This window comes from Phlebotomus papatasi, chromosome 2 (assembly GCF_024763615.1).
Source record: "Phlebotomus papatasi isolate M1 chromosome 2, Ppap_2.1, whole genome shotgun sequence".
Classification (NCBI taxonomy): Eukaryota; Metazoa; Arthropoda; class Insecta; order Diptera; family Psychodidae; genus Phlebotomus; species Phlebotomus papatasi.
The window spans coordinates 62,397,073-62,422,111 of NC_077223.1; the positions used below are offsets into that span (position 1 = coordinate 62,397,073).

Consider the following 25,039-nt stretch of genomic DNA (forward strand, 5'->3'; position numbering starts at 1 on the left):
ACTATTTTTTCCTTGAGTTACAACCAAGTTATTTACAGTGTGTGATGTTCTACTACAGAGGCGTGCAAGAACCGTTTGATAACCGAACAAACGTCAAATGAAACTTGTACAATAAGGGCAGAATCACATTGACAGTAAAATGCTCACCGTCACCGTCAAAGCCCTCACCGTATTTCGTTAATTTACGCATTTTCATTGCAATTCTTACGTAAATTTTCCATTACGATATTACCTTGTCTCATACTCGGTGGCCCTAGGTGAAAATAGTATAAGAAAATTGAATAAATAAAGCGAAAATGCGATAAACGGTAAGCAAAACAAAAAACTGTAGGATTTTTTTGCTACAGTTTTTCGTACAGTTTTATTGCTCACCGTTTATCGCATTTTCGCTTTATTTATTCAATTTTCTTATACTATTTTCACCTAGGGCCACCGAGTATGAGACAAGGTAATATCGTAATGGAAAATTTGCGTAAGAATTGCAATGAAAATGCGTAAATTAACGAAATACGGTGAGGGTTTTGACGGTGACGGTGAGCATTTTACTGTCAATGTGATTCTGCTCTAAGGGTCAAAACGCTATCTGAACAAACTTATTTTGACGTTTATTCAGTATAAACGGTTCTTGCACACCTCTGTTCTACTGGATGTTCCAGGGCAGAAGAGTACAAATCTAAAGAGTACCGTTAAGAAGGTTGCTCTCATGAAGTGTGGTGCAAAGGAGTAGGCAGTTATCCGCCAAAGCTACAGTGATATGATTCACTGGAAGAAGAGGCTAGTGACAGTGTTTGGTTTAATTGATCAGCCCAAAGGTATACTGTCAGCTGAACAAATTTTTTTTCAAGCACTGGGCACGGTTCGTCGCTTGAACCAGAGATCTCTGCGCCATAGATCTACCACTCTATCCACTTAGCCACGAGATCTCCACTTTGTCAGTATTTGACAGCTGTCAATAGGGTATCGGAGAGAGGATATTCGGTGTAAAAGATTTCTATTCTAATGATTGACAGACGCTTTTGTACAGCAAAAGGTTATAATGTAAATTCTAAACTTGGATAACTCGGATAAGCTTTCCATTTTATTAAAAAATATCAAACTTTTCCTGAACAAATAATTCTGGACAGATTTTGTCACTTTTCGCTATAGAAACGTTCAATATACGTTTGGGATATTCCGGATAACCTTTAATGTCAAAAAATATTTGATTATTATCCAATTTTTAAGTTAGTTGCGTCTCGGCTAAAACTGGTTAATGTCATTCATATTCTTTATACTTACATTTTCAGTTGTTATCCAAAAAAAAGAACCACAAATTTCGCTATAAAATCACGCAACATTAAAACCACTATGTAAAAAAAATCAAAGCACCATAACCTCCTAATTACTCTCCTGCTTGCCTGGAACTCCTCCGTCCGAGTCATCTAACATATTCCGAGAATGGAAGCTGCGACTGAAGCATCACAATTGTTAAATGGATAAAGTTTATGCATTAGCGAGCTTATCTGCACAATTTCGAGGTCCTCTCGGTTGCCTCAAATTTGACAATTTTGGCAAATTTCACAAGAAAAGCCACAGGGAAGGGGAAACAAGGCGCTGCAGATAGAGAAAATCCAGCAATTACAGTGACTCACTCACTTTATCTCGCCTCTCGTCCTTCAGTTACATCTATTGAGAATAATTTCAAAATTCTCCGTCACGAGATAATCGTCTTGGAACAGGATAACAAGATTCAGTTCAAATTCTGCAAAAGACAGAGGCAACAAACAAAAATGTGAATATTTGTTGCCGTATTTGCTCTCATTCTCAATATCCTTAAAATAATTCTTAAAGATACTTTGTATTTGTACTGTCGTTATTTCTTAATAAAATATTTTATTCCATGAAAATATTCCCTCAGGAATTTATTAAAAAAAAAGAAATAAAGTTTTCTGTATGTTAAAAGTTTGTACTTGGGGTGAACTGAAAGTTTAAGAAACTCTTTCATTTATTGTTTCTCTTCCGATTAGAGATGCAAAAAGTGTCTGGAGATAAAATATACTTCGATGCAATGAAAAATTTAAGATGCAAAACTTTCTGAGTTGAATGAACGAACAAAAGTTTGATAAAGTTAATATTTGCATAATATGCTTAATAAGATTTTCTCAAACAAAATGGTTTCAGTATGGTCTTTCTTCAGAAGATCTTTTGAAAATCTCTATACAGTATTATGTATTTTGCTAAGTCTGGATAAAAAGGAAACAATAAAAAGTTTTGTCAGAATCAAATGCAAATCATTTAAAATATTTTTATAATTGAAATGATACTGAAATATGGTATGAGGGATTCATATGGAGATAATAACTCGGATAATTTTTTATCCAAACAATTCGGATTTGGATAATACTTTATCAAAACCCTTTGTAATCTGGATCATTTATTATTATCTTGAATCACAATAATTTTAGCTTTTAGCAGAAAATAATATTGGAACTATAATAATTACAGCTTTATCCAGAAAAACAAATATTTTAATGAAAATGATAAACAAATTATTTTATTTCCCGCGTAGTTTGTAAAGTATTCGAACTTCCAAGAAAATTGTACTAAAGATTTAAATTAAATTATAAGCGAAAAATTAAAAATTTTGCTTTCAGATTATCAATATTCAGAAATTCTGGATAAAATACAGACTTGTTTATGATAACACATCGTAAATATATATTTAAATAATTCATCTTATGACACATTTTATCTATATCGTATTCTTTGAATGATTAAAGTTTTGGTTGTTAAAAGGACCTTAATGCAGGGATAATTTAAAAAAATGTCATTGGGATAAAATAAAATGCACAATTAAACTCATCCACACTAGTTGAATCATGGATAAAGCCAGCTGTTAAACTTCCAACCAAAGCATTTACAAAGATTGTAAAGCGACAAAATCATAAATAATTTTTTAAGTATCAGTGTTTAGAAAATCTGGATAATTTTTTAATAAACTACAATTCTTGATCTTCATCACAGTTGGAATAACTCATTTGGCTTTGCTCACTTAAAGATGTTGGATTTTTATCCTAAATAAATTAATTTTATAAAGAAAATCCTTTTTCGTGTCTGATATGCTTTATCCAGATTCGGATAATTTCCGAGGCATCGTTTTTGTTTTATCACAGTCAAGAATAACTAAAAATTATTTTTCAAGGTTAAAACAGACACTCATTTTTATCCAGGAACTTTAAAACGAAAAAATAAAACATATTTCATTTACATTTTGTTATATTCATGCAGACTGGATAAGTTCTTTGTTCAATACACTTCTTTTACTTCCTCTCGAATAGGAAATATATGGGAAATATATGTAGATTAACTATAAATTCATAAAAAGTTAATTTCTTTTTTTTTATCCTAGATTGCTAAAATATCAATGCGAAAATATTTCCGTATCATCCATATGCATTATCCGGATTCAGGTAATACTCAAAAATTATATTATGTTATCTATTGTTTAAAGTCTCCAAAAATTTCTGAATTTAGAATAATAGCTAAAAAAGTCTAAAGAAAAAGTTTCGAATTTTTAATATTAAGAATTTTAATCAATACAACGGCTTTCAAAGATCAATTTATTAAAAATAAGAAGTCCAAATTTTATCTCAAAATTCAAGAGATAGTACTTAACTTTGATAGTCTCTCTGGATAAAAACTGTTAAACATTTGGTTTTAATCTTTTCATTATTTACGAAACTGGATAAATATTTTCTTACAAGTTATTTTTTATCCCTGTCCGTAAATCAATATTAATTTGTGATTATGGATAAATACTTGAAAGTCTGTTTCTAGTTTTTACATAATCCGAATAAACGTTTCCCTATTACTGTTATTTATCTCAATAGTTCAAAAACTCAAAACTGATTTAATAAAGTTTATCTTTCTGGATAAAAGTTTTAAAAGCTTGTATTAGAAAGAAATATTTCTGAAAGTTATGAAAAATGGATAAACATGGATATAGCACAAAAATATTATTTTTATCTTTCAATAAGACTGTGTAGTAATTAAAGAAGTGATTATCCTGATTATCGACTATAAGATTTTGGATAAAAGCTTAAAATCTTTCAGTGAAAATAATTTTCAAGATAAATAATCTGGATAAGCATTTACGCACGTTACTTTTTTATCCCAGTTCAAAATTTAAAAAAAAAATTGAGTTCTGGATAAAATGGATAAATACTATAAAATCTTTTAGTAAGAATATCTTCACTCACCAACTTTGAAGTTCTTCGTCAGGAGAGTTGGGCATGTGAAAAGGCGCGGTAGGATCATGTGGATGGGAATGTGAAGCTTGGGGCAGACGTTTCCCTCCGCCACTTGGATATTCTGGATCTCTGTGGCATCCCTGGAATATCCTTCGGCACAGCCACAAGTCTCCACACGTACCAGTTGCACCTCAATACTTCTAATGGGCACCTCAGTGTGCTGGACAGTGACATGTCCAGTGAAGGGCTTCGTGAGACAGCAATCTGTGGCATCCAGGCGCCCAGTGATCAGGAACCTGGGAATTGAGATTCGTTCCTTGGCGCTTTTCTGGAGTGTCTCTGGGCTAATGGTAAAATGAACTTCATTGCCAGAGGGCTTCTCCGATGGCTTGTACTGAATCATAAATTCCTGCTGCTTCTGGATACTCTTGGCAAGGAAACTTCTTCGCATCTCACACTTCAGCATGTAATTTATGTTCACAAAGACCCCATGATAGGTCTCATAGAGAATTGAGGGTTCTTTGCGCATCCTCCGCCCGTCCAGGACAAACTCAAAGGAGAAATCTGTGCGTCCGGGAGGAAGTTTTCCCGGAGGTGCTAGTTCCAGTTGAAGATTCAGAAGCTGAATTGGCTGCAATGATACCATCAGGAAGTTAATTGATTGATTAAAAGAGATGGCATAGGGATCAAATTACCTTGACAGAATTGTAGAATGCCTCAAAAATGCCCACATTCTTGTTACTGAGCTGGAGATTCACAACTCCCTCCATGGTCAAGTAGATACCATCATGCTTCGTTTCAGTCCCACAATTAACACTCACAATGCCAGTTAGGGATTCCTATTTTAATGAAATTTGATAGTTAGGGTATTAATCTATCGATTTACGTTAAAATTTGGTAAAATACCCCTTCGTGATATATTTTATTTGCCCGCGAAACCTGGATCTCCAAATTTACCGCCATTGTTTGCACTTTTTGACATCCACCCTGGAGAGGAAAAGTCTGTAGGTTTCCATTAGAATTTCCCATGAGCTGATTTAAAGGGCTACCGGCGAAATTTCCAGTGTATTCAACAAGTGGAATACTTTTATTTTTACTTTAAATACCTTTAAAAAAGCTTGCTATTATTAAATATAATTATAACAGGGATAATACATTATTGTTCAGTTTCCTTAATTTCTTAAAAAATTAAAGACTTCCGCATTTTTTCGAATATTTTATATATGAGTTCTCCAATAAGAAAACAGTGTAGCAACGGTAATTTTGAAAATCAGTAAGGAACTTGGATTGGATAATCACTTCCAGTTGGTCGTAGTGGCGTTTGGATTGTGGAATTGTGTCGCAATGGCAGAGCTCGATAAATGGATTGAAGTAGTGAAAAATTGCAAATACCTGCCTGAGAATGATCTCAAAAGGCTCTGTGATATCGTGTGCGATCTCCTGATGGAGGAACCAAATATTCAGCAAGTCAGCACACCAGTTACAGTCTGCGGAGACATCCATGGACAGGTAACCCATTCCCCCAAATATCCTCCCATTTCCTGAACTCTACTCAACTTCCTGCTCAAATTCAATTGAAAATCCTTTAATTTCATCATTATTCTTTGATTACTTCTCAATTTATTACATAATTTAACTAGCTAAAAAGTCGAATTGGACATGAAAAGTGAGGTTACCACCCCAATCACTTGGTGTCTTTGTCCTCCTCCAAGTTCAATGTTTTGAGTTCCATCTGGATAAATATCCGGATGTTCGGGTCCGTAATGCGACTGACGACGAGATTCCGAGCCTTTTCACCCCCATCCCTGTAGATTTTGGTCAATTCCCTAGCGTATTCGATCCAGACGCAATTTGCACATCCGGACATGCAACAATTTGTCGGTTCTTCCGGAAGGGTCCCTTCTTCACACTTCCCTATTTCTTTGGTTGAATTTGAATTACTACCTCCTGAACATTTCCGGATAACGAAGAAACTAGAGTTTTGAAATTTAACTAGGGATCTTAAGAGATCCCGGGAAGGATTCATTTATTAGCATATTCCGGGGTCGATCTGAAACGATATTAAAGATTTTGCAGATATTAAAGATTTACCTTATCATTTAACAAGTTAGTGTAAAATTAACATAAAGATAGGAAATCTCTAAACTTGATACTGTGTGTACTGAATATCAGAGTTGAGGAACATAAATAATTAGCACTTACAGTAGACTCTCTTAAATTCGGGCATTTGGGACCGAAATTATGTTTCTGAATGAAACAGAGAATAATTCTATGGATTTAGAAGAAGTAAAAAAGAATTTCATCCGTCCAAAAGCAAGCGTTTAAGTAGCACTTTTCGGAAAACGATTCACTTATCCCACTTTACTATATTGGGTTCATTTGATAATCATAATCAATAAACTTGAAAAATGTCAATAAACTTTTTTCGAATTTAATTGCCGCCCGAATTAAAAAGTAGTCCGATCTTAAAAGAGTCGAATTAACGAGAGTTTACTGTAGTTCGCGAACTAGAGTGCACCTACTTAATCTGTAGCCTTTTGATACCTAGAAGAGAAGGTATAATTTTCAACGCGGTAACTTATTCCGGGGACCTTTAATCAATCTGGCCAGAGAACTCACGGGGAACTCGGGGAATCCATCAATTTTTCTCCAGGGAACTCACGTGGAACCCGGTGAACTCGTTCATTTTTCAGGGAACTCTCTGGAAACCCGGAAAACCCATACATTTTTCAGGGAACTCCCAAAACCTCGGGGAAGCCATACATTTTTTAGGGAACTCATGGAGACCCCGGGGAATCCGTATATTTTTCAGGGAACCCTGGGAACCATACACTTTTCAGAGAACTCACGAAGAACCCGGAGCACACATACACTTTTCTGGGAACTCTCTGGGAATCCGGGAAACCCATACATTTTTCAGAAAATTCACGGAGAACTGTTGCACAATAAACCCCGGCAGGTTTATTGTTACTCTATAAAACCTAAATCTGAAGAATCAGTTCCGATCAATTTGGGACGACCCTTTTGACGCACGCTACACTACTGACTTCTATCTACTTGACTTTACTACACTGTTATACTCTGCCGTACCCTACCTAGACCTGGTTCTGAACCGAAGTCAAGACTACTTCTCCACGCTGAGAATTTCACGGGAGTTGGGACAATATGTCTACAGAACCCATACATTTTTCAAGGACCTCATATAAGAACCGGGAACTTGAGCCACCCTAATTGCTTATGAGTAATCCCCTGGTAATTCTAATAAATGTAGAATGTAGTAAAATTCAAAGAACAATTAAATTCTAATACAATCCAGAAAAATACGATCTAGTAGAAAGAATTTTAAAGTCGTAAGAATCACTAAAACACATCAGAATTCAAGCCTAATGTCATCTACGAAACTTGAAATTCCAGTACAATCTTATTGAGTGTAGAGAAGTGCCAGAGAGCCTAATGCCCTAGACACAATTACGACTTAAGCCGAGAGACGACTTAGTGGAAAATTATGGAAATGTAGTTTAATCATTATTTCGAATATAATTAAGTTAAGCCGTCTCTCGACTAATCCTCAGGTCAATCGAGGCCCTAATGTCCTCTACACACTACAGAAATTTATGTCCATATTAAATTAAATTCCCTACGCTTGCGTAGGAAAAACTGTTCAATATGGACATAAATTTCTCTAGTGTGTAGAGGTCGTAAGAGTCTAAAGAATTTTACTGAGTTACCTAATAAATACTCATTAAAATCTTAATAGGTTTTTTTTTAAGTGCCTAATAGTTCTTTGAGAGCCTCAAACTAGATTCCTACATGAATCTGATAAGTATTTCTTCTCGTTAACAATTATTTGATTTAACATAATGTTTTTTTATAATTGCACATTTTTAAAGAAATTTGCAAAAGGTTCTAATTAAGTCATATTCTTTGTAATCTCCATTTCTGTGGTCCAGGATGAAATTTGACCTCGTAAAATCGTTTCTAAACTTAGTAGCAGAGTTTTGAGCAGACTGGCTATTGATCCTGAGTTACGAGTACGACAACACACGCTTAACATGGGTAATCCTGTCGGCCCACCAAAACCAGTAGGCTCCTGGTTCCAGTTTCTCAAGTCCTCGGTTATTTTTATTTCACACGACGTAACGTTTTGAGGATAGATGTACTCTTCATCAGGTATCGAATATGGCAGGGAAAATCACGTAAAGTGGCTTCAACTTTAGAGGCTACTCGCCGGTGACTAGGACACAGTGAAAATGTATAGAGATTCTGTATTCCACCCATCTCCCGTTACATTACCTCGGACAGAAAGTCTTTTGAAAAATAACGAAGACAGAGAACGAAAACAGATGTAGGCTTACAGTTTTTGAAAAAAAAAACGCTAGAAATTTTGGGATGCGCTAAATTTGGCAATGCCAGATCCTTCATATGTGCATAGTAAGTTGTACCTAGCATTCCAAGTTTTCAATTAAAAAAAAGAATGACCCTCTACCAAAACTCAAGACGGGCTAAACCCGTTTCCAATATTTCTGTACAAAAAATTGAAACGATTTTTCAAAATTCCATAAGTAGTTTTTCTTTAGTATTCCTCTATAAGGAATAATTTCATTGAAAATTTTGCCTTTTTAGAAAATAGAAGAATCAAATTGTATGAATAAGTAACCATAGGAGAGATGTGTGAGCGAGGAATGCTGATATTGAAGTGACCGAATCGAGGAACTCTACATTTTTTAAACATTTCTTTTTTTTTGTAAACCAAAGCTATTTCATCTCGAAACGAAGTTTTGAATAATGAAGAATTTGTCTTTACTGCAGCTTTTAAAGTGAAAACCCGACGAAAAGAAAATTAGTACAATTTTTTTTAATAAAACCCATCCTTAAGTGGCCGAAAAAGACCGTTTTTTTTATTTCCGGTTTTTTTCGAAACGGAGTAAGACCCTAGGAATTAAAGTTAGAAAGGTGGATTATTGTTTATTCTGACTACACTTTCTAAAGTTGTCAGGCGACCTTTCCCATAAAATTATTCCCCAAACCAAAAATTCAGTAAGAGCCCATGTCTAAGAAGCCCTTGTTAAACTCAAAACTAGATCAACCCTAATCGCTGACTTAATTTTTTATGTCAGCTCATTTAGAAGTAAGAACTCCTTGCAATTGGGAATCAAGCAAAGATTCCATTATTCTTTAAAGTTCTACGACTTGGAAGAATTGTTCCGATGCGGTGGACAGGTTCCGGACACAAACTACATTTTCATGGGAGACTTTGTTGACAGAGGCTACTACAGTCTTGAGACCCTTACGCGTCTCATGACCTTAAAAGCTCGATACCCAGATCGGATAACTCTCTTGCGTGGAAACCACGAGAGCCGCCAGATCACTAAAGTCTACGGCTTCTACGATGAATGCTTAACTAAATACGGCAACGTTAATGCCTGGAAGTATTGCTGCCGGGTGTTTGATCTTCTTACTGTAGCTGCTGTGAGTTCTAGAATCTAGACCCCTTTAGATCCCAAACCTTGATTTCTTGGTAAATTATTTTACAGTTAATCAACGAGGACGTTCTGTGTGTTCACGGTGGCTTGAGTCCTGAAATCAAGACTCTGGATCAGATCCGGACGATTGATCGGAACCAAGAGATCCCTCACAAGGGAGCCTTCTGTGATTTAGTGTGGTCTGACCCTGAAGATGTTGAGTATTGGTCTCAGAGTCCCCGTGGAGCTGGCTGGCTCTTTGGGGCACTCATAACCAATGACTTCATGAAGATTAACCGTTTGGAGTTGATCTGTAGAGCACACCAGCTGGTAAATGAAGGTATCAAGTACATGTTCGACTCCAAACTGGTAACTGTATGGTCAGCACCCAATTACTGCTATCGCTGTGGCAATGTTGCCTCCATTCTCAGCTTTAAAACCTCCAAAGAGCGCGATGTCCGGGTGTTTACGGCAGTCCCGGACACTGAAAGGGTCATCCCCACCCAACAAGCGCCCTATTTTCTCTAGTTCGACTATGATACTTACATGCATCTGATGTCCAGAGGATCTCTCCACACTCCTGCACTGAATTTAAGAAAATATCCCGGAGATTTGTTGTGGAAAAGTGCCTCGTTCCCGTTGTCTTTATATAATTTTTGCAGGTATGGCCAAATTCACGGGCAAAAGTGACAAACAATATCCGAAGATGGCCGAAAGAAGTCGAAGTGGCTGTTTTCAAACGAAATTCTTTTCACCAAAACTGTCACGTTTTTCACCACTGAACCCGGTGGGCATTACCTGCTAGTGTCTTAACATCTCAAAAGTATTCCTTACTTTACTGCGCATTTCTAGGAGGATCTCTCAATGTGAGAATAAATAAATTTTCATTGTTTTTTTCATGTGATACTTGTTTTATTTGAAGAAATTTACAAAATTTCACTTTCTTGCTTGGATATAGGGTAAGATCAGGTAATTCGGAATCATGGCTATTTTGAAATTTTTAGATTTTCTCAGTTTCAGATGTTCAAAGAGAAAAGGAAAACCACGATGAAATGTTACCATAATGTGGTCACAATCTGTCAATCAGTCAAATGGTGATGCTCCAAGCGTCCAGGTGAGTCTTTGTATTCCTCATTTTCTTTTTTAGTTAAATATTATCTAGGCTCTAGATTCTAGAGTAATAGTAAAGCATAGTAATTTGGAATCATTTCTAATTAGAAATTTTGGGTATTATCCGAATTATTTACAGAAAAATTTGATTTTTTTATTAAATTGTTTTAAAATTTTCTATAGGAGTTTTGAACAAAAGCAAAAACCCAATGATTTGCATAACATCTTTTTTTTTGTCTAAAAAACACTTATTTTTTACTAATAATTTTTGACCCTGTCGTCCTTAAAGGGTTAAAAATATATTTTATTTCAGTTGGACTTCACCGTTTGATATGGTCTTAAACTGCTACACAGACGGCATTGAAAAAATAACGAACAAAATTGTGGAACGATTAACGCAGCCTTACATCAAAATAATGGAATCACTGGAAGGTTTAATTTTAGTCCCAAAATGGAAAGCAAATGGAAATGGAAGAGCATGGAAAAGCTTGAAATATTCATATGGGGAAATTATAAATTGAGTTCGAAATGTTTCGTTCCTCGTTTCAATATTTGATAATTCGGATGCCGTGCAGAACTTAAAAAAAAACAATCATAGTGAAGCACAGACTCTCCTCATGTAAAAAATATATTGGTACTCCTCTGTGTTGCTCCCTCTTCTTCAGCAGAACCTGAAATGAAGTTTTCCGTGCTAAACCCTTTAAGGACGAATGGGACACCGGCGTCCCAAAAATAAAAACTAATTTTTCGGACCATTTAGAGGACAAATTAACTTTTTATAGTCAAAAATTTGTTTTTGTTTTTGGGATAACGGTGTCCCACTCGTCCTTAAAGGGTTAAAAGGGTTATATATTTCTACGGACGACCATGACCTCATATCGCCTGAATCATCTTTGCCTGATCCATACTTATAAAGAAGAGCTGGTTTTAATTGACTACGTGAGCCTTATCAATGATTCTATACAACACAACGAATTTAGGAAGAACGTATTCGGAAATGTTTAAAAAGCATACCTATTTTTGTCCCTCACCCCTCACCCCGTGAAAAAAAATCATTTCTACGCCCGTGAAAGTATCTACTGAGATTTTGTGGATGGAGATGGAAGGACTTTTAGAGATACTTTTTTCTCCGATATTACAAAACATAAGTCAAAGTGAAGCAGCAAAGTTACTTTAAGAAAATCCGCATTGAAGACCAGCAATAACGAGGAATATCTGCAGTACTTCAGATAGGGGAATGTTGGCATTGTTCGTACAGAGTGAACCTTCAAACAACGCAAATTTTCTCTTTGTTTGCAAAGAGGTAGTTCGTCATTTCTTAGCCATATGATAGATTATTATTAAGTTCTTTATTATGGTAGGTCAGCTCTTTGCAAACAAAGAGAAAATTCGCATCGTTTGAAGGTTCACTTTGTGCGAACTATGCCTACATTCCGCTAGTGTTCGAGATAAATTACAGCAAAAACTTGATAGCTGTGAATATATTTCTATTTGTCTCGATGAGTCTACTAATATAACGGACGAAAATCATTTTTTTTTAATATACGTCCAGAGTATTTTTCGTAGGGGAGAGACATTTGAAGAAATGTTACAGATGCAAAACCTTGCATTGAAAACCACAGGTTTGGAGATTTACAGTTGTAATGGTCACTTTGGAAGAATTAGGCATTACTGATAGGCTGTTTAGCATCTGAAAAATATTTCAGTATCATAAGTGAAAAAGGTGTTACAGGAGACTACCGCTAATTCGGCTCTTTTAAAATCGGGCTACTTTTTAATTCGAGTAGCAGTTAAATTTGAAAAAAAATTGTTGACATTTTTGATGTTTAATATTATCAAATGAGAAAATATGCTGAAATTTGCCATGTTTTTAACTTAGTTTTGATATGATTTTGTATTGTTAAGGAATTTTCATGATATATACAATATATTTGTGTAAGTAAACTCAATATGTGTTATAAAGATGAATGAAAAATCTTTGCATTTCAAAAAATTTGTCGCCCGAATTTCTCTCTAATTCGGGTGACATATTGGTCCCAAATGCCTGAATTTGAGAGAGTCTACTGTATTATGAAAAAAATCATACTTAAATAGGTTTATTAGAGCCCTAATATGTAAAATCCCAACACTTAATGTTGTGGCTTCTTAGATCTTTCTTTGAGAAGAAGAAGTCTTTGAGTGTGCAAAGTATGAACAACTTTTCTAAAAACTTAAGTCAAATTGTGGGACCAAATAAAGGTTTCATTAAAGATGATCCCTATCTAGATTCTTGATCTTTAAAAGTGAAAACGATAACCTCGTATGCGAGAAACAAGGGATGATGTTCAGGATTTCTCCACCTTGTATGAATAAATTAGCGCTTGACATTCAACAGAATCGAGAACTGTAGTTAACCCACTGACAGATTCTTAAATGACCTCGAAAGTATGAAGCAAATGGTATACATCCGCAGAGCAATACACCTGAAGGTCGTATGTTAAGCTAGATGTTTTTGTAATACATATAAGTATTTACGTAGTAGAATATTAAACATTCGCATTCCAAATGTATTCGGAATATTTACAAAGATTCTCATACTTTGTGCTTACTGTAAACTACGTAATTCTGCGAAAGTTCCACTGGGCTGTGGTGAATTTCTTAGTATATAAGCGCGGTCGCCAGCTCTTCCTCATTTATTTACTCTTTCCGAGTTGATATTGCTAAAGTGAGTCTCTTCCCGTTAAGTCAGTGACAAGTGTGGAAAATCTCCCTGTGAAAATGGCAAAAGTTCCCAGCATCACCCTCAACAATGGAATGAAGATTCCTCAGCTTGGTTTGGGCACATGGGGCGTGAGTATCTCTTGATGCATGTCCTTAACCGGCTTTTTCTAGATTACCCTTTTTCATTGACTTTACCTAACGTTATCGTCTAGATTGTTCTGTTCCTCAAAGATTTGTGTTCTGAGTGTCCTTCTGGTTAGAATTATTGTAAGAATGAAGGAAAATCGATGTAAAAGTGGGTGATAAATACTTGAGAGAAGTGACGTGGAAAATGTCGCTTAAATCATTTTTCCATAAATTGCTCGGTAAATCGATTCTAAAGTCAACAAATGTTGTAATTTTCTGTTTTTCTCCTTGGTTTATCCACCCCTAAATTATTCACATTTCACCCTTGGGTATCTCCAAGGAGTACTTCAGAGTTAGTCGAACCCTTTGAGGCGTGGGAAAAGCGCGCGAAAAGAGGCCCCTTTCAGTTGGGCGTATCTACCTACTCATATGATGGATCGGATGAATCAAAATAATTCTGGAGGGGAAGGACAGTTGGGAATAAATTGCATTAAATTGGGCTAATTGTGGATTTTTCCACAGCCAGAAACAGAATTGAGTGATGCCTGAATCAATTGGAATGGAAATTTCCATTCTGTCCAGCAAGTTCTGCTGCGTGCTTGGGCGCGCAAAAGAAGAAGGGTCCGATGATGATGTTGAAGTGCCAAGGGAAGGACATGGATAAATTGCACAAAATTCAATTAAAATCAATTAAAATATTTTTAGAGGCTATTATACTTGGGCTAGTCGTAGAGCTATTTATTTTAAACATTTTGTTTTCTAGTTTTCGAAACCTTCAAAGGGTTCTTTGAGGTTTTGAGCTTTTAGAATGCAGAGTCTGTATCAGAAATATTTTACTATTTTATTAAAAGGTTTTCCATTTAATTAAAATAGCAATGCATAACGCATTTTATGATTGAAATACGGATTTATAGTGGAATTAAGCGTTATCCAAACGTAATTAAATATTTAAACACCAAGCTTAAAGGCATTCAAACATTTGAAGCTTTAGTCTTTAATCAATCAGAGAACGTGATGGAAATAAAATAATTTAAGAGATTTAAAATTTAATTAAATGTATTCCAACAATCATAATTTACGGTATTACAAAATTTATGAAAAATTAAGAGGTTTTAAATTATTTCTGCGTTTCATTGTAATAATCGAAATAACAATTCAATGCAGAAACATACATTCGTTATGAATTTGTGAATTAACTTATTATAATTGAAGAAATAATAATAATAATTTGATATTCTTTAATTTTCATCGAGAATTTAGGACATGTACGTGTACTACTATTGAGATATTTAACCTGTATGATGATTGTCTTATAATATACATATTATTTTTCTTCATTTGTCTTCTTTTAAATCTTTTTATTCTTACAAGTCTTAGAGATTTCATGTATTTTTTATGATTTTTTTAGTTTCAATTTTAGCAAGCAATAATAAATTGGATTTTCTTTCGAAATAGTTTAAAAATTTTCCAGAATTTTAATGAAAAATAAATTTATAAAATAGTGATGTAAAGCGGTCTAACATGATACGGAGATAAGCTCATTATTTAAACTAATTTAAATTTTAAGTTTAAAACGAAGTTTAGTAAACTTAACTTAGTTAGTGTTAATAAACTAAGTTTGTTGCATTGTTTCATATGAATATTTTATTATAATTTATAATTTAATTAGGAAGTTCTCGTTTTGTAGTTCTTTTTTTTCTTCAAAAATCTCCTTGTTTTTGAAAAAATCAAACAACTATTCTATCTGATCTAATATCTAATGCTAAGGATTTATTAAAATTGGTAGAGTGAAGGCTATGTATCCCACAATTCCAAATTAGTTTATCATAGAATTTACTTTATTAGTAAATTTACAATTTAAATAATTTAAATTGGATGATTATGTATTTGATTGTTAATTATCACAATTGCATCTTCTCTAAATTATATACTATATTTTCTTCATACTTAAACAATTTAGTGTTTTTATGTGAAACAAATAGAGAATCAAACGAAATGTTTATTTGGTTGAAAAAGACAACTTAGTGAGGGAGAGCCAGTGTTGTATTTTATGAGACTTAATCTAAAATAGAAGCACTTATCAGTCAAAGAAAAAAAAATGCTCTTTCTGTTCCTCGTAGAGTCACATTAATCGCAACACTTTTCAAGCATTCTCTCTCCAATCAAGACAATCTCTTTCGTAATCGACTGTTTATCAGTTTGTTTGGAAGAACATCTTGTGCCGTTCAAATGATATCCAGAGCAATTTTTGGTTGTCTAAGTAAGTCATTCACAAAAAGAGAGTACGAAAAAATATATTTGATTAAAAAAATGTACATAGACCCAATCCGTTAAATTTCTATATACATTTCACATACTATTTGTGATAAGAGACTAAAATAAAATGAGAAAGTCTCTTATCTCTATAATGACTTGCAGTTGAGGAAAAGAAATAGCCTTGACATTGTTCTTGTTTAGTATCAAGTGAAGTTATTAAAAAAAAAAACATGAAGGCAGGACACAAATGCCCTTCCGGTAGCGTCAGTGGAAATGGATTCAATCCAGAGTAAAAATACTCAGTTTCCCAAAGCTTTCGGCGTACTGCATGCCTTCCTCAGTGGCTACAGAGGGGATTTTTATTACATAAATTACATTGTACAAAAAGGGAAAAAATAGAGATGAGCAAATCTTTGTACACTTACTGACTGAAACAATTTCGTTCTCTGAATTTCGTTAAAAATATAATGGCTACACCAATTGGTCGGAGGGAGAAGAAAGCTAACAACTGCAATTAATTAGAAAGAGAAATGGAGCAATTAATCATCAAAAATTAAACTAAAAATTAAAAGTACCATGGGTCTTTATCACAAGAGAGACAAAGAACTACTAGGGACAAAACAACGGAATTTGCAATTTAACAACTTTTCAATTTGAAAACTTTGGAAAGCCTATTTGGAGATGACTTGGTCTATAAGGTGAGTCCCCTGCGGGGATTGTCACCTTCAATACATAGGAACTACAGGACAATTACTCAATTACTACGTCAGTTTTCATACTTCATTAAAAAGAAAACAATTAAGTAATAATAAAATCTGTAATACAAAGTTCGATATTGAGAAGAATTTACGTTAAAATAAATTATACTCCTATTCATTAATTGCAGAAGCAGAATTAATTGGAATTAAAACAAAGTTATTTGTATCATTGATTGAAGATTGTTTTTATTTTCAGTTATTCATACTGGGAAGTAGTTATATATTTTTTAAGAGTACCAAACACAGAGTTCAAATTTTAATCAAATAAATAATGGAACAATTAATTGCCGTATTTGATATAAAAAGGGCACCCAATGGGTCAAGTGGTGGAGCACTCACTCTATAATGCAAGTGTCCCGGGTTCGAATCTCCTTTAGGTCACCAGGAATTTTTCTGGTGTTAAAGGTGTTCGAATGATGAAGGTGTTCGAATCAACCCCATTTAGCGGAACTATAGCGATATCATAACTTAAAGTTATCCTCCGTTATAGCACCCCTCTAGTCATCACCCAGCTGAACAGTGATCGGTAGCGTTGACTTAGAAGAGTCTTCGCCAGGACGGGCTTTCTCCCTCCAACTTCTCTATGCTCAATAGTCCTACTACAATACTAAATTCCTATCGCCTAGTTTCTCACTAAGCCATTTCTCGGCTTAAGCCAAGATACAGATTAGTCGGAAGTAGTAAGCTTTTAGGACATTATAGTCACTAGATCATTCTTAAGTCTAAGAATTAAAGCAAAGCTTGCGGAAAGCAGGGGTACAAAGTCACGTGCATCTACGGTACTTTTTCCACAAAGAAATTTCAATACTTCCATTTTACTTTCAATTTTTTAAAGTAGATGACTTCCACAATAGGATGTTTGTCCGTCTGTTTTTGTAGGTCTATTACTGTAAAATCTAAAGACAGAACAGTTAGGGATATGAACATGGTCTTCGGTAGAAATCATGATTAATTGACTTTCCTATTTTACTTCATTTTTGCCTTTACATTTTCTATCTTTTCCATAATTGCCCCTTTGTGCTTTGAGAGCTTTTAAGAGTAGATGACGTCAATATCCAACAGCTATCTTGCACAGTTTCTTATTTAATAGTGTTTGAAGTCAAAGATTAAATAGCTCTGTGGTTACGTATTACGTAACCGCTCGGGGAAAGTACGAATTTAATAAAAGGTCGATTTCTAAACTTCGATTTCTAAACTATTAAAACTCATTCTCAACTCAATACTATAAGGAATTTCATTTTCGTTTAATTCCTTTTCTAGTCACCTCAAGGCGAGGTAGCTAATGCTGTCAAGGAAGCCATTGATTTGGGCTACCGTCACATTGACTGTGCATTCGTGTATGGAAATGAGCAAGAAGTAGGCGATGGCCTGGCAGCCAAGATTGCCGATGGCACTGTTAAACGTGACGATGTCTTTGTCACCAGTAAACTCTGGAATACTTTCCATCGAGCTGATCTTGTGCGTCCGGCACTTGAGAAGTCACTGCAGAATCTTCGTCTTAAGCAGCTCGATCTCTATCTGATCCATTGGCCGATGGGCTACAAGGAAGATGGTGACATATTCCCCACAGATGCAGACGGAAAGACTCTCTTCTCCGATACGGACTACGTTGAGACATGGAAAGCAATGGAAGAGTGCTTGAAGGCTGGTCTTACACGCAGCATTGGTTTGTCCAATTTCAACATTCGTCAGGTAGAGTTTCTCTGTTATCGTCTTTTTCTTAAGTCTTACTCAATTATCTTAATCCTTTCGATATGGCAAAGGTTGAACGGATTTTGAGAGAGGGAACGGTTAAACCAGTGATGAACCAAGTGGAGTACCACCCGTATTTGCATGAGGTGGAACTGAGTCAATTCTGCCGGTCAAAGGGAATTGAGATCACAGGGTACAGTCCATTGGGTTCTCCAGCTCGTCCCTGGGTTAAGTCTGACGATCCCGTCCTTCTTGAAGACCCAAAGGTCATCGAGGTAGCCAAGCGATGCGGCAAGTCCGTAGCTCAGGTTCTCATTCGTTGGCAACTTCAACTTGGCCATATCACCATTCCAAAATCTACGAATCCGAAGCGTATCAAGGAGAACTTCGACGTCTTCGACTTTGAACTTTCAAAGCAGGACATGGAGGTTCTCGGCAGTCTCAACAGAAATGAGCGCTTCGTCCCAATGTCCATGTAAGTACATGTATAGCAGTATTTTTTACGAAATACATAAAATTAGTATTATTCGATGATCGAACTCGTATTACATACTTATATAACGTAGTTCAAGAGTAGTAAAATGAGTAAAATAGTATAAATACCTTTTTCTTGTAATATTTTTCCGACAAAACATTTCTTGAGGGAAGAAAAAAATTTGTTTAGTACGACATTTTAACAAAATTTTTCTATGTGCAGTTAAATCTCAATCTTAATCTTAACATTTATCACTAGTTTCCTGCATATACTAAAGATTCGTGTGCAAAAGTAGTAAAGCTCATAAAGAGGACCTCCATAAAATCTGAAGAAGTTATTAAAGATAAGACTATGAAAATTTGAGAGTTACTAATATCTTAAGGAAGTAGTTTTTCTCTTCCCGAATATTGTTACTAAGCAAATATAAGAAATCAGCTAAAACTAGTTACAAATGCGGCAAATAAAAAGAACGCGTTGAACGCGTTTCATTTTAATGTTGAACGTTTTGAACAGAGTATGACGATTGAACTGATTTGATATCGCGTAATTTGTCCTCTTCTCTAAGAATCAGTTATTTATTAGAATATAATTATTATTTATATCATCTTTTTTTAAATAATAATTTTTTATTAGCGTCTATTTCGGACACTTATAAAATACAAAGTTCAAACATTGTCCACATTGATATTTTTGCTTTTGTCCAATCTTCTCAAATAATATATAGACATCTTCAATATTCTCTTAGAATTTTACCAATTCATGTCCTAAATCGTCTAACCCTATATTGCAAAATAGATTTTTTTTAGTCCCCTCAATCCTCCATCTCTCTAATGCCCTTTCTCCATTTTCACACCTATATTCGGTGTCCAAGGAATCCATAATGTCTTCTATTCATCTGTCAGTGAATTATATTTTTCCTGATCTACCCTTTCTCGATATCGTTTTTGTAACTCACGCACCAAATGGACATTCCTTAGTTTAATCTTGTATTTACTATAATTTCGGAATAATCAACTCTTTCTAGGATCTTGAATTGAAACTGAAATTTGAGCCTTGAATTGGTGTTCTCCTATGTTCCAAACTTGTCCTAGTTTCTGTCGTGCCTTTTTGACTTGCTCCCTTAAGTGGTTACTGTTTTAAGCATTATTTTTCACGATATACCCTAGATATTTATACGTTTTAACGTTCTAACTTATTCAAGTTCCTAATTTCCCCATATCCATCGCACTTCATAATTCTCTCACCTCTGCTAAAAACCAGAGTCTTAGTTTTCTCCACGCTTAATTGCAATTCTATATCTCCCAGGTATAGGGCTTAAAATATTTTAACATCCGTTGCAACACTCTTGCTGTACATGCCATAGGTATGAGATCGTCAGCATATATATCATAATAAAGATTCTTGTACCTCAAATTAGATCTCCTCCAAAGATTCCTTTTTTTAGCTTCATCTAGTTCTCCTATGTAAATTGCGTACAGAAGAGGAGGACTTTATAGACATCCTTGACGAATTCCTCTATTCGTTGCAACCTCTAATTCCATAGATGTACTGCTGTAAAGTTTTTTTTTATAGCGCTTCTCAACTGCAAGTGCACGCCACTTTTCCTAATTTTTTTCGCATAATTTTCCTCTGATGATATTATCAAATGCTGCCTTAATATTGACAAAAATCACGTACAACCTTTTATTAAGTTCTAGCATTCGCTGGGTTATATTATGTAGTTCAAAATAAATATATTTTCCATCGTTGATCTTCCTGGTCTGAATTCTGATTCTGTCTCCGGCAGAATGCACAATCTATCGACCTCATTCTTGAGTCTTTCTGCCATGATCATGCAGGTCTAGCCATTCTCCGGATCATCAAAATGTAACAACTTTATTATAATAGCATAATCGAAAACACAAAGGTATCGGATTCTCGGAACATACAGGTTACTTCAGACTTTTTAAGATGTAAAATTCCTTTGATACAATCCTTGATATCCTCAGTTACTAGGACATGTTGCTAATCGGGAAAATGTTCCTATTACCCTGATTATCACTCTCCACGCAACCTTTGACACCACACGGATGTTCCCTATTCGAACTTTCTCATCTATTGATGAAGTACGCGAGAGTCCCTGGTCCAACAATCGAATGAGGGTCATCGGGGCAGCAACAAATGTTATTTCGTATAGAAAATGAGGTATCATACCTGTTTTTATCAGAAAGACTTTCTAATTAGGCTTAAGGGGCATATACCCGACATTCCAGAAGCCCTTTATTAACTCCTCCTGCAGGTTCTTTGACTTCATCCTACTCCACGGAAAGACACTAACATCACCCTTATTGCGTCAGTCAGTCGAATGGTGAACATTACGGAACCAGTTGTAATTCACGTCCAAGTGCAGTATAATAAGCCCCCCACCCTTCCATCCTTTCAGTGATTTTCCTTGCGATATTCGATAGCTGATTGAAACTTGAGGACATTCATCCTCGATACGTCGCGTTGTGTCGTGGAGAAAGAAATTGTAAAAATCACGACAGGTTCACTGTTTCCGTCCTATTCCTGTTACATTCCATCGGACCGAACATCTGTTGAGACACCAACATCTAAATAACGCTGTGATTTGATCACAGTATTGTGTTTCCCAATGAAGATCGGATTGAGTTTAGCCAGCTACCGATAAATACTGTATAATCTATTGGGGACCAAGTCCCCTGGGTCAAACAAAATCAAGAGTTAGTGGACTGTATTTATTTTTATCAACTGATTTCACGCGTTGCGGACTGCAAGGACTTGATTAATTATGGCGGTGACTGATTGGCTAATTATACGAAAGTAGGTGGTCCCTAAAATATAAACTACATTTCAATTCACTTCCTTAAACAAGATAAATCAATTCTTACTTTAACACAAACGGCCTCCGTTTGCTTCCATCAACCTTAAGCTATTTCACGAGTTTACAACCTGTAATTTAATAATTTTCATACTATCGCCATATTGAATTTCTCTAATTTTTCTCTTTCAACCTACCGAGTTATAAAACTCTTTATCCTGACTCAGGACCTAGCTTGATCGTCTCCCAAGGAGTTCAGCCAAACCTATACAATAAATACCACTAAATTACATAGGTTTTTAACATGAGAAAATATCCTAACTTACGCAAATTCCTTTTCCAAAAGAATTACACAACTGCACGTCACGCCACGCTTTTCACAAAAATACTGACAAATGTGCCGGAAGGGCTTACATAATAAATTCTCAGATATTTCCGCCAGTTGGCGCTCGCGTTTCCAACATAATCCTTGAACATATTGCGTTTTGACGACTACGTGTGGCCGAAATACTGAAGGTTAGGGTATGTGGCTCGAAGGGCAAATTTTGAAAACCGCATTATATATTCAATCCACAGAAAGTTTCTCAGAATTCTTAAATAAACATTATCAGTTAAGTTCAAGTAACTATTTAATATAACAACTCATTAGATTTTAGGGAAAATTAATCAAGAATTTCACGTAAAGTAAAATAATCGTGGTCTTGTGAAAAGTTAAGCAAAAAATGACATTTTGCAAAGGAACCCGGCTGGGCATACATAAACTCATCGACTCGTCGATTTCAGTATGCTTGTCGTTTTGTAGCAAAAACAATATTATATTTTTGATATTCTGAGATATTTCTGCCATTTAATACATTGCTAAAACCAAGTGTAAACCGTACCGTACCCCTTAAAGTGAAACTTACCTCCGATTAAATTTATTCAAAACATTGTTGCCAACATAGATATAGCAAACTTGTTATATGTGTTTTTACAATAAAACACGTTATCGTAACAGCTTTTAAATCTGTTTTAACATTTTCCAGGTGTGCTGGTCACAAGTACCACAGCTTTGAGAATAACGAATTTAAGGATTAGAGCGCCGAAGTTGCAGTAAAGAATCCACGAACAAAAGAGTTTTGGGCTCAAATCTCTTTGTATTATTCGATACTAATTGTAATAAAGACAGATAGAGAGAAGCGCAGAATAAACTGTTTAAATTAAATTCTTTATTAAACGGAGACAAAATAAAACGACGGATATTGAACACAAAACGTGTCAATAGTTGTACGCGAAATTAGTGTGGCGAGCTCAGCAGATGACTAGGCTGCGAGGACGTGGAATGCAAGTGATCCGGGGTTATACCCTCGGTCACCAGGACACAGACACGGACGGTTGGATGGCGATTGGCAATTTAGGACGTCAGACGCCTCCGCCTGGGGCGAAGCATTCGTCGAAGAAGCGCCCCAGAGAGTGGTAGAGATGAGGCCGTACACCAGCCAAGCCATGATCTTCATCTGGATATGTGAGCTGCTTGAAGGGCACGTCGTTCTGTTCCAAAGTCCGGGAAAGGGCCATTGATTGCTGGTAGTGGACGTTGTCGTCTAGCGTGCCATGGATGAGGAAGAATTTCTTGTCCCGGAAATTGTTGTAGAGGGTACTGAGACGCGAACGATCGTAACCTTCTCTGTTGTCCTCAACAGTTGGCAAACCCATGTAACGTTCCGTGTAGATAGAATCTGAGGATAAGAGAAATCAGATAATTTTAATCTTTGGTTAGCTGGAATTCATCAGGTAGGGGACCGAAACATAGACCGTTTTTGATTAAACAATAAAAATAAAGAAAGCTCTTAATCTAGTTTGGGCAAGAGTTTGGGTCCTATCAAACGAGGCGGATTTGTTCATTAATTCATCAGACTTCTTGAAACAGAATTTAAAGGAATTTCTAAGATTGTAAATCGTTAACTGCTACCAATTTTAGCACAAACCTAGCAACCATTTTTGATCGTTTTTCGGTCAAATGACAAACCACTGTAGGGTAGGTTACTCAACAAATTTGTCTTGGAAAAGAGCAAAAATGGGAATTTAAACATTGAAAAATATATTACATGCATATTTTAAGAAATTCATAAAGTTTAATGACATTGTACCGTTTAAATATGTGTTAATTTTAAACCGGTCAATTTGACCTTGGCCGGGTCTTGGCACAGTAGACTTTCACTCCTAATCCGATATTTCACCTCTTGACGATCTTACCCGAATAGAAACTTTCGACGGCTAACCTCGTTATGAGACTCCTCTACTAAGAGTAGATTTATTTATTTATTTATTTATTTATTTACTTAAATGAAAATCTGCTTTTGAAACTGTGCGTTTCTTAGAGGCAACATTACAGGCGGGAAATTATTTGCGTCCACCGCCGTCTCAGCGTTGGTGACCAACCTACTCCAGAGCCAAACGGTGGAAATGCTCCTTCTCAGGTTGTATAAATCAGGAAAGGGACAGTACAGTTTAACAAAAGTGAAAAGAAGAGAAAAAAAAGAAAATAACCAATGGCAAGAAAAAAAGCAGTCAAGACGTTACAAAGGCTTGGATCAATCGTCGTTTTCTCTCTCTGGGTAATTCATTCCAGAGAGATACAACTAATACAAAAAGTGAATTATGGTGAGTGCGGCTCAACGATCTGGGCACGACGAGAGAGGAAGACCTGGTGGATGAACCAGGCACGAGAAACTCGGTTAAATACTCAGGTTGTTTAGTTAATAAAATACGGCAAATGAATTCGACGGCTCGTGACTCCAGAAAGCGTGGTAAGGATTGCCCTAAGATAGAATTAGCAAAAGGAGAGATATGATCATAAGGACGAAGATTGAAAATATAACGTAAGCAGTTGTTGAATGCAACTTCGAGACGTCTTAAAGAAGCTTTATCACATGAAAAGAACAGTTCAGCACCATAGGAAAATAAAGGAATGAGCAGAGCTTGCACTAAAAGAAGCCGGACACTCTGAGGAGTGTAGAAACGATGTCTACGAAGGGTGAAAAGTGAGAAGTTCACTCTTTTACAAATGTAAGAAGTGTGATCGTCCCAAGTCTGGGTATCATTGAAAATTATTCCAAGATTCCTGACTTTACAGACGCCGGTAATTTCCTCGCCATTGAGAAAAATGGGGATTGGGGAAGGACGAAGCCGATTACTTGACACAATCATAACCTGTGACTTCTTCGACTTAAGAAGAAGATCGATCAGAGCTCCGATTAGTGATGCCCAGTTCTCTTTCTAATACTAGGAGCCCTAGTAGAGTTCTTAGGGAAACCCAGTGTTACACTGCGGGCGGACATCTATGATGTCAATTTGAATAACAACGGGCAGTTTAACCGCTTTTGGGGATAAGGGGAATAAGCTAATGCTAATAACAATTTATACAAACTAAC

The 25,039-nt window shown here is 35.6% G+C and overlaps 4 protein-coding genes across 9 annotated transcripts in view; 2 read left to right on the forward strand and 2 right to left on the reverse strand.

Moving 5' to 3' along the window:
* Window positions 1-1,617: 1,617 nt before the first annotated feature.
* Window positions 1,618-5,549, reverse strand: LOC129800907 (vacuolar protein sorting-associated protein 26C). Its single transcript, XM_055845645.1, has 4 exons — window positions 5,136-5,549; window positions 4,925-5,068; window positions 4,239-4,860; window positions 1,618-1,741 (listed from the first exon to the last, which is right to left on the reverse strand). Exons 1-4 carry the CDS (start codon window positions 5,256-5,258, stop codon window positions 1,656-1,658), a joined length of 975 nt encoding a protein of 324 aa, XP_055701620.1. The 5' UTR covers window positions 5,259-5,549; the 3' UTR covers window positions 1,618-1,655.
* A 24-nt stretch (window positions 5,550-5,573) lies between these two features.
* On the forward strand, window positions 5,574-10,590 carry LOC129800908 (serine/threonine-protein phosphatase 6 catalytic subunit). The gene is made up of 3 exons (XM_055845646.1): window positions 5,574-5,738; window positions 9,411-9,698; window positions 9,764-10,590. The coding sequence occupies exons 1-3, from the start codon at window positions 5,574-5,576 to the stop codon at window positions 10,217-10,219; spliced, it is 909 nt and encodes a 302-aa protein (XP_055701621.1). The 3' UTR covers window positions 10,220-10,590.
* A 2,831-nt stretch (window positions 10,591-13,421) lies between these two features.
* Window positions 13,422-22,816, forward strand: LOC129805027 (aldo-keto reductase family 1 member B1-like). Its single transcript, XM_055852835.1, has 4 exons — window positions 13,422-13,630; window positions 17,902-18,333; window positions 18,405-18,808; window positions 22,652-22,816. The coding sequence occupies exons 1-4, from the start codon at window positions 13,559-13,561 to the stop codon at window positions 22,701-22,703; spliced, it is 960 nt and encodes a 319-aa protein (XP_055708810.1). The 5' UTR covers window positions 13,422-13,558; the 3' UTR covers window positions 22,704-22,816.
* LOC129805025 (venom dipeptidyl peptidase 4) overlaps window positions 22,815-25,039 on the reverse strand; it is a 28,471-nt gene continuing 26,246 nt past the window's right edge. For all 6 annotated transcript variants that reach the window (XM_055852828.1, XM_055852829.1, XM_055852832.1 and 3 more), the window contains one exon: window positions 22,815-23,344. In XM_055852828.1, the coding sequence (XP_055708803.1) occupies window positions 23,028-23,344 (317 nt within the window). In that variant the 3' untranslated portion in view covers window positions 22,815-23,027. The remainder of the gene's footprint in view (window positions 23,345-25,039) is intronic.

What these genes read in the sequence shown, in the direction of transcription:
- LOC129800907 (XM_055845645.1), bottom strand. Translation starts at nt 5,258, where the DNA reads ATGGGAAATTCTAATGGAAACCTACAGACTTTTCCTCTCCAGGGTGGA. An exon ending in ATAAAATATATCACGAAGGG is followed by an intron (nt 5,069 to 5,135) that starts GTATTTTACCAA and finishes TCATTAAAATAG; the next exon opens with GAATCCCTAACTGGCATTGT. An exon ending in GACGAAGAACTTCAAAGTTG is followed by an intron (nt 1,742 to 4,238) that starts GTGAGTGAAGAT and finishes TGTCTTTTGCAG; the next exon opens with AATTTGAACTGAATCTTGTT.
- LOC129800908 (XM_055845646.1), top strand. Translation starts at nt 5,574, where the DNA reads ATGGCAGAGCTCGATAAATGGATTGAAGTAGTGAAAAATTGCAAATAC. An exon ending in GCGGAGACATCCATGGACAG is followed by an intron (nt 5,739 to 9,410) that starts GTAACCCATTCC and finishes TATTCTTTAAAG; the next exon opens with TTCTACGACTTGGAAGAATT. An exon ending in ATCTTCTTACTGTAGCTGCT is followed by an intron (nt 9,699 to 9,763) that starts GTGAGTTCTAGA and finishes ATTATTTTACAG; the next exon opens with TTAATCAACGAGGACGTTCT.
- LOC129805027 (XM_055852835.1), top strand. Translation starts at nt 13,559, where the DNA reads ATGGCAAAAGTTCCCAGCATCACCCTCAACAATGGAATGAAGATTCCT. An exon ending in TTGGTTTGGGCACATGGGGC is followed by an intron (nt 13,631 to 17,901) that starts GTGAGTATCTCT and finishes TTCCTTTTCTAG; the next exon opens with TCACCTCAAGGCGAGGTAGC. An exon ending in CCAATTTCAACATTCGTCAG is followed by an intron (nt 18,334 to 18,404) that starts GTAGAGTTTCTC and finishes GATATGGCAAAG; the next exon opens with GTTGAACGGATTTTGAGAGA.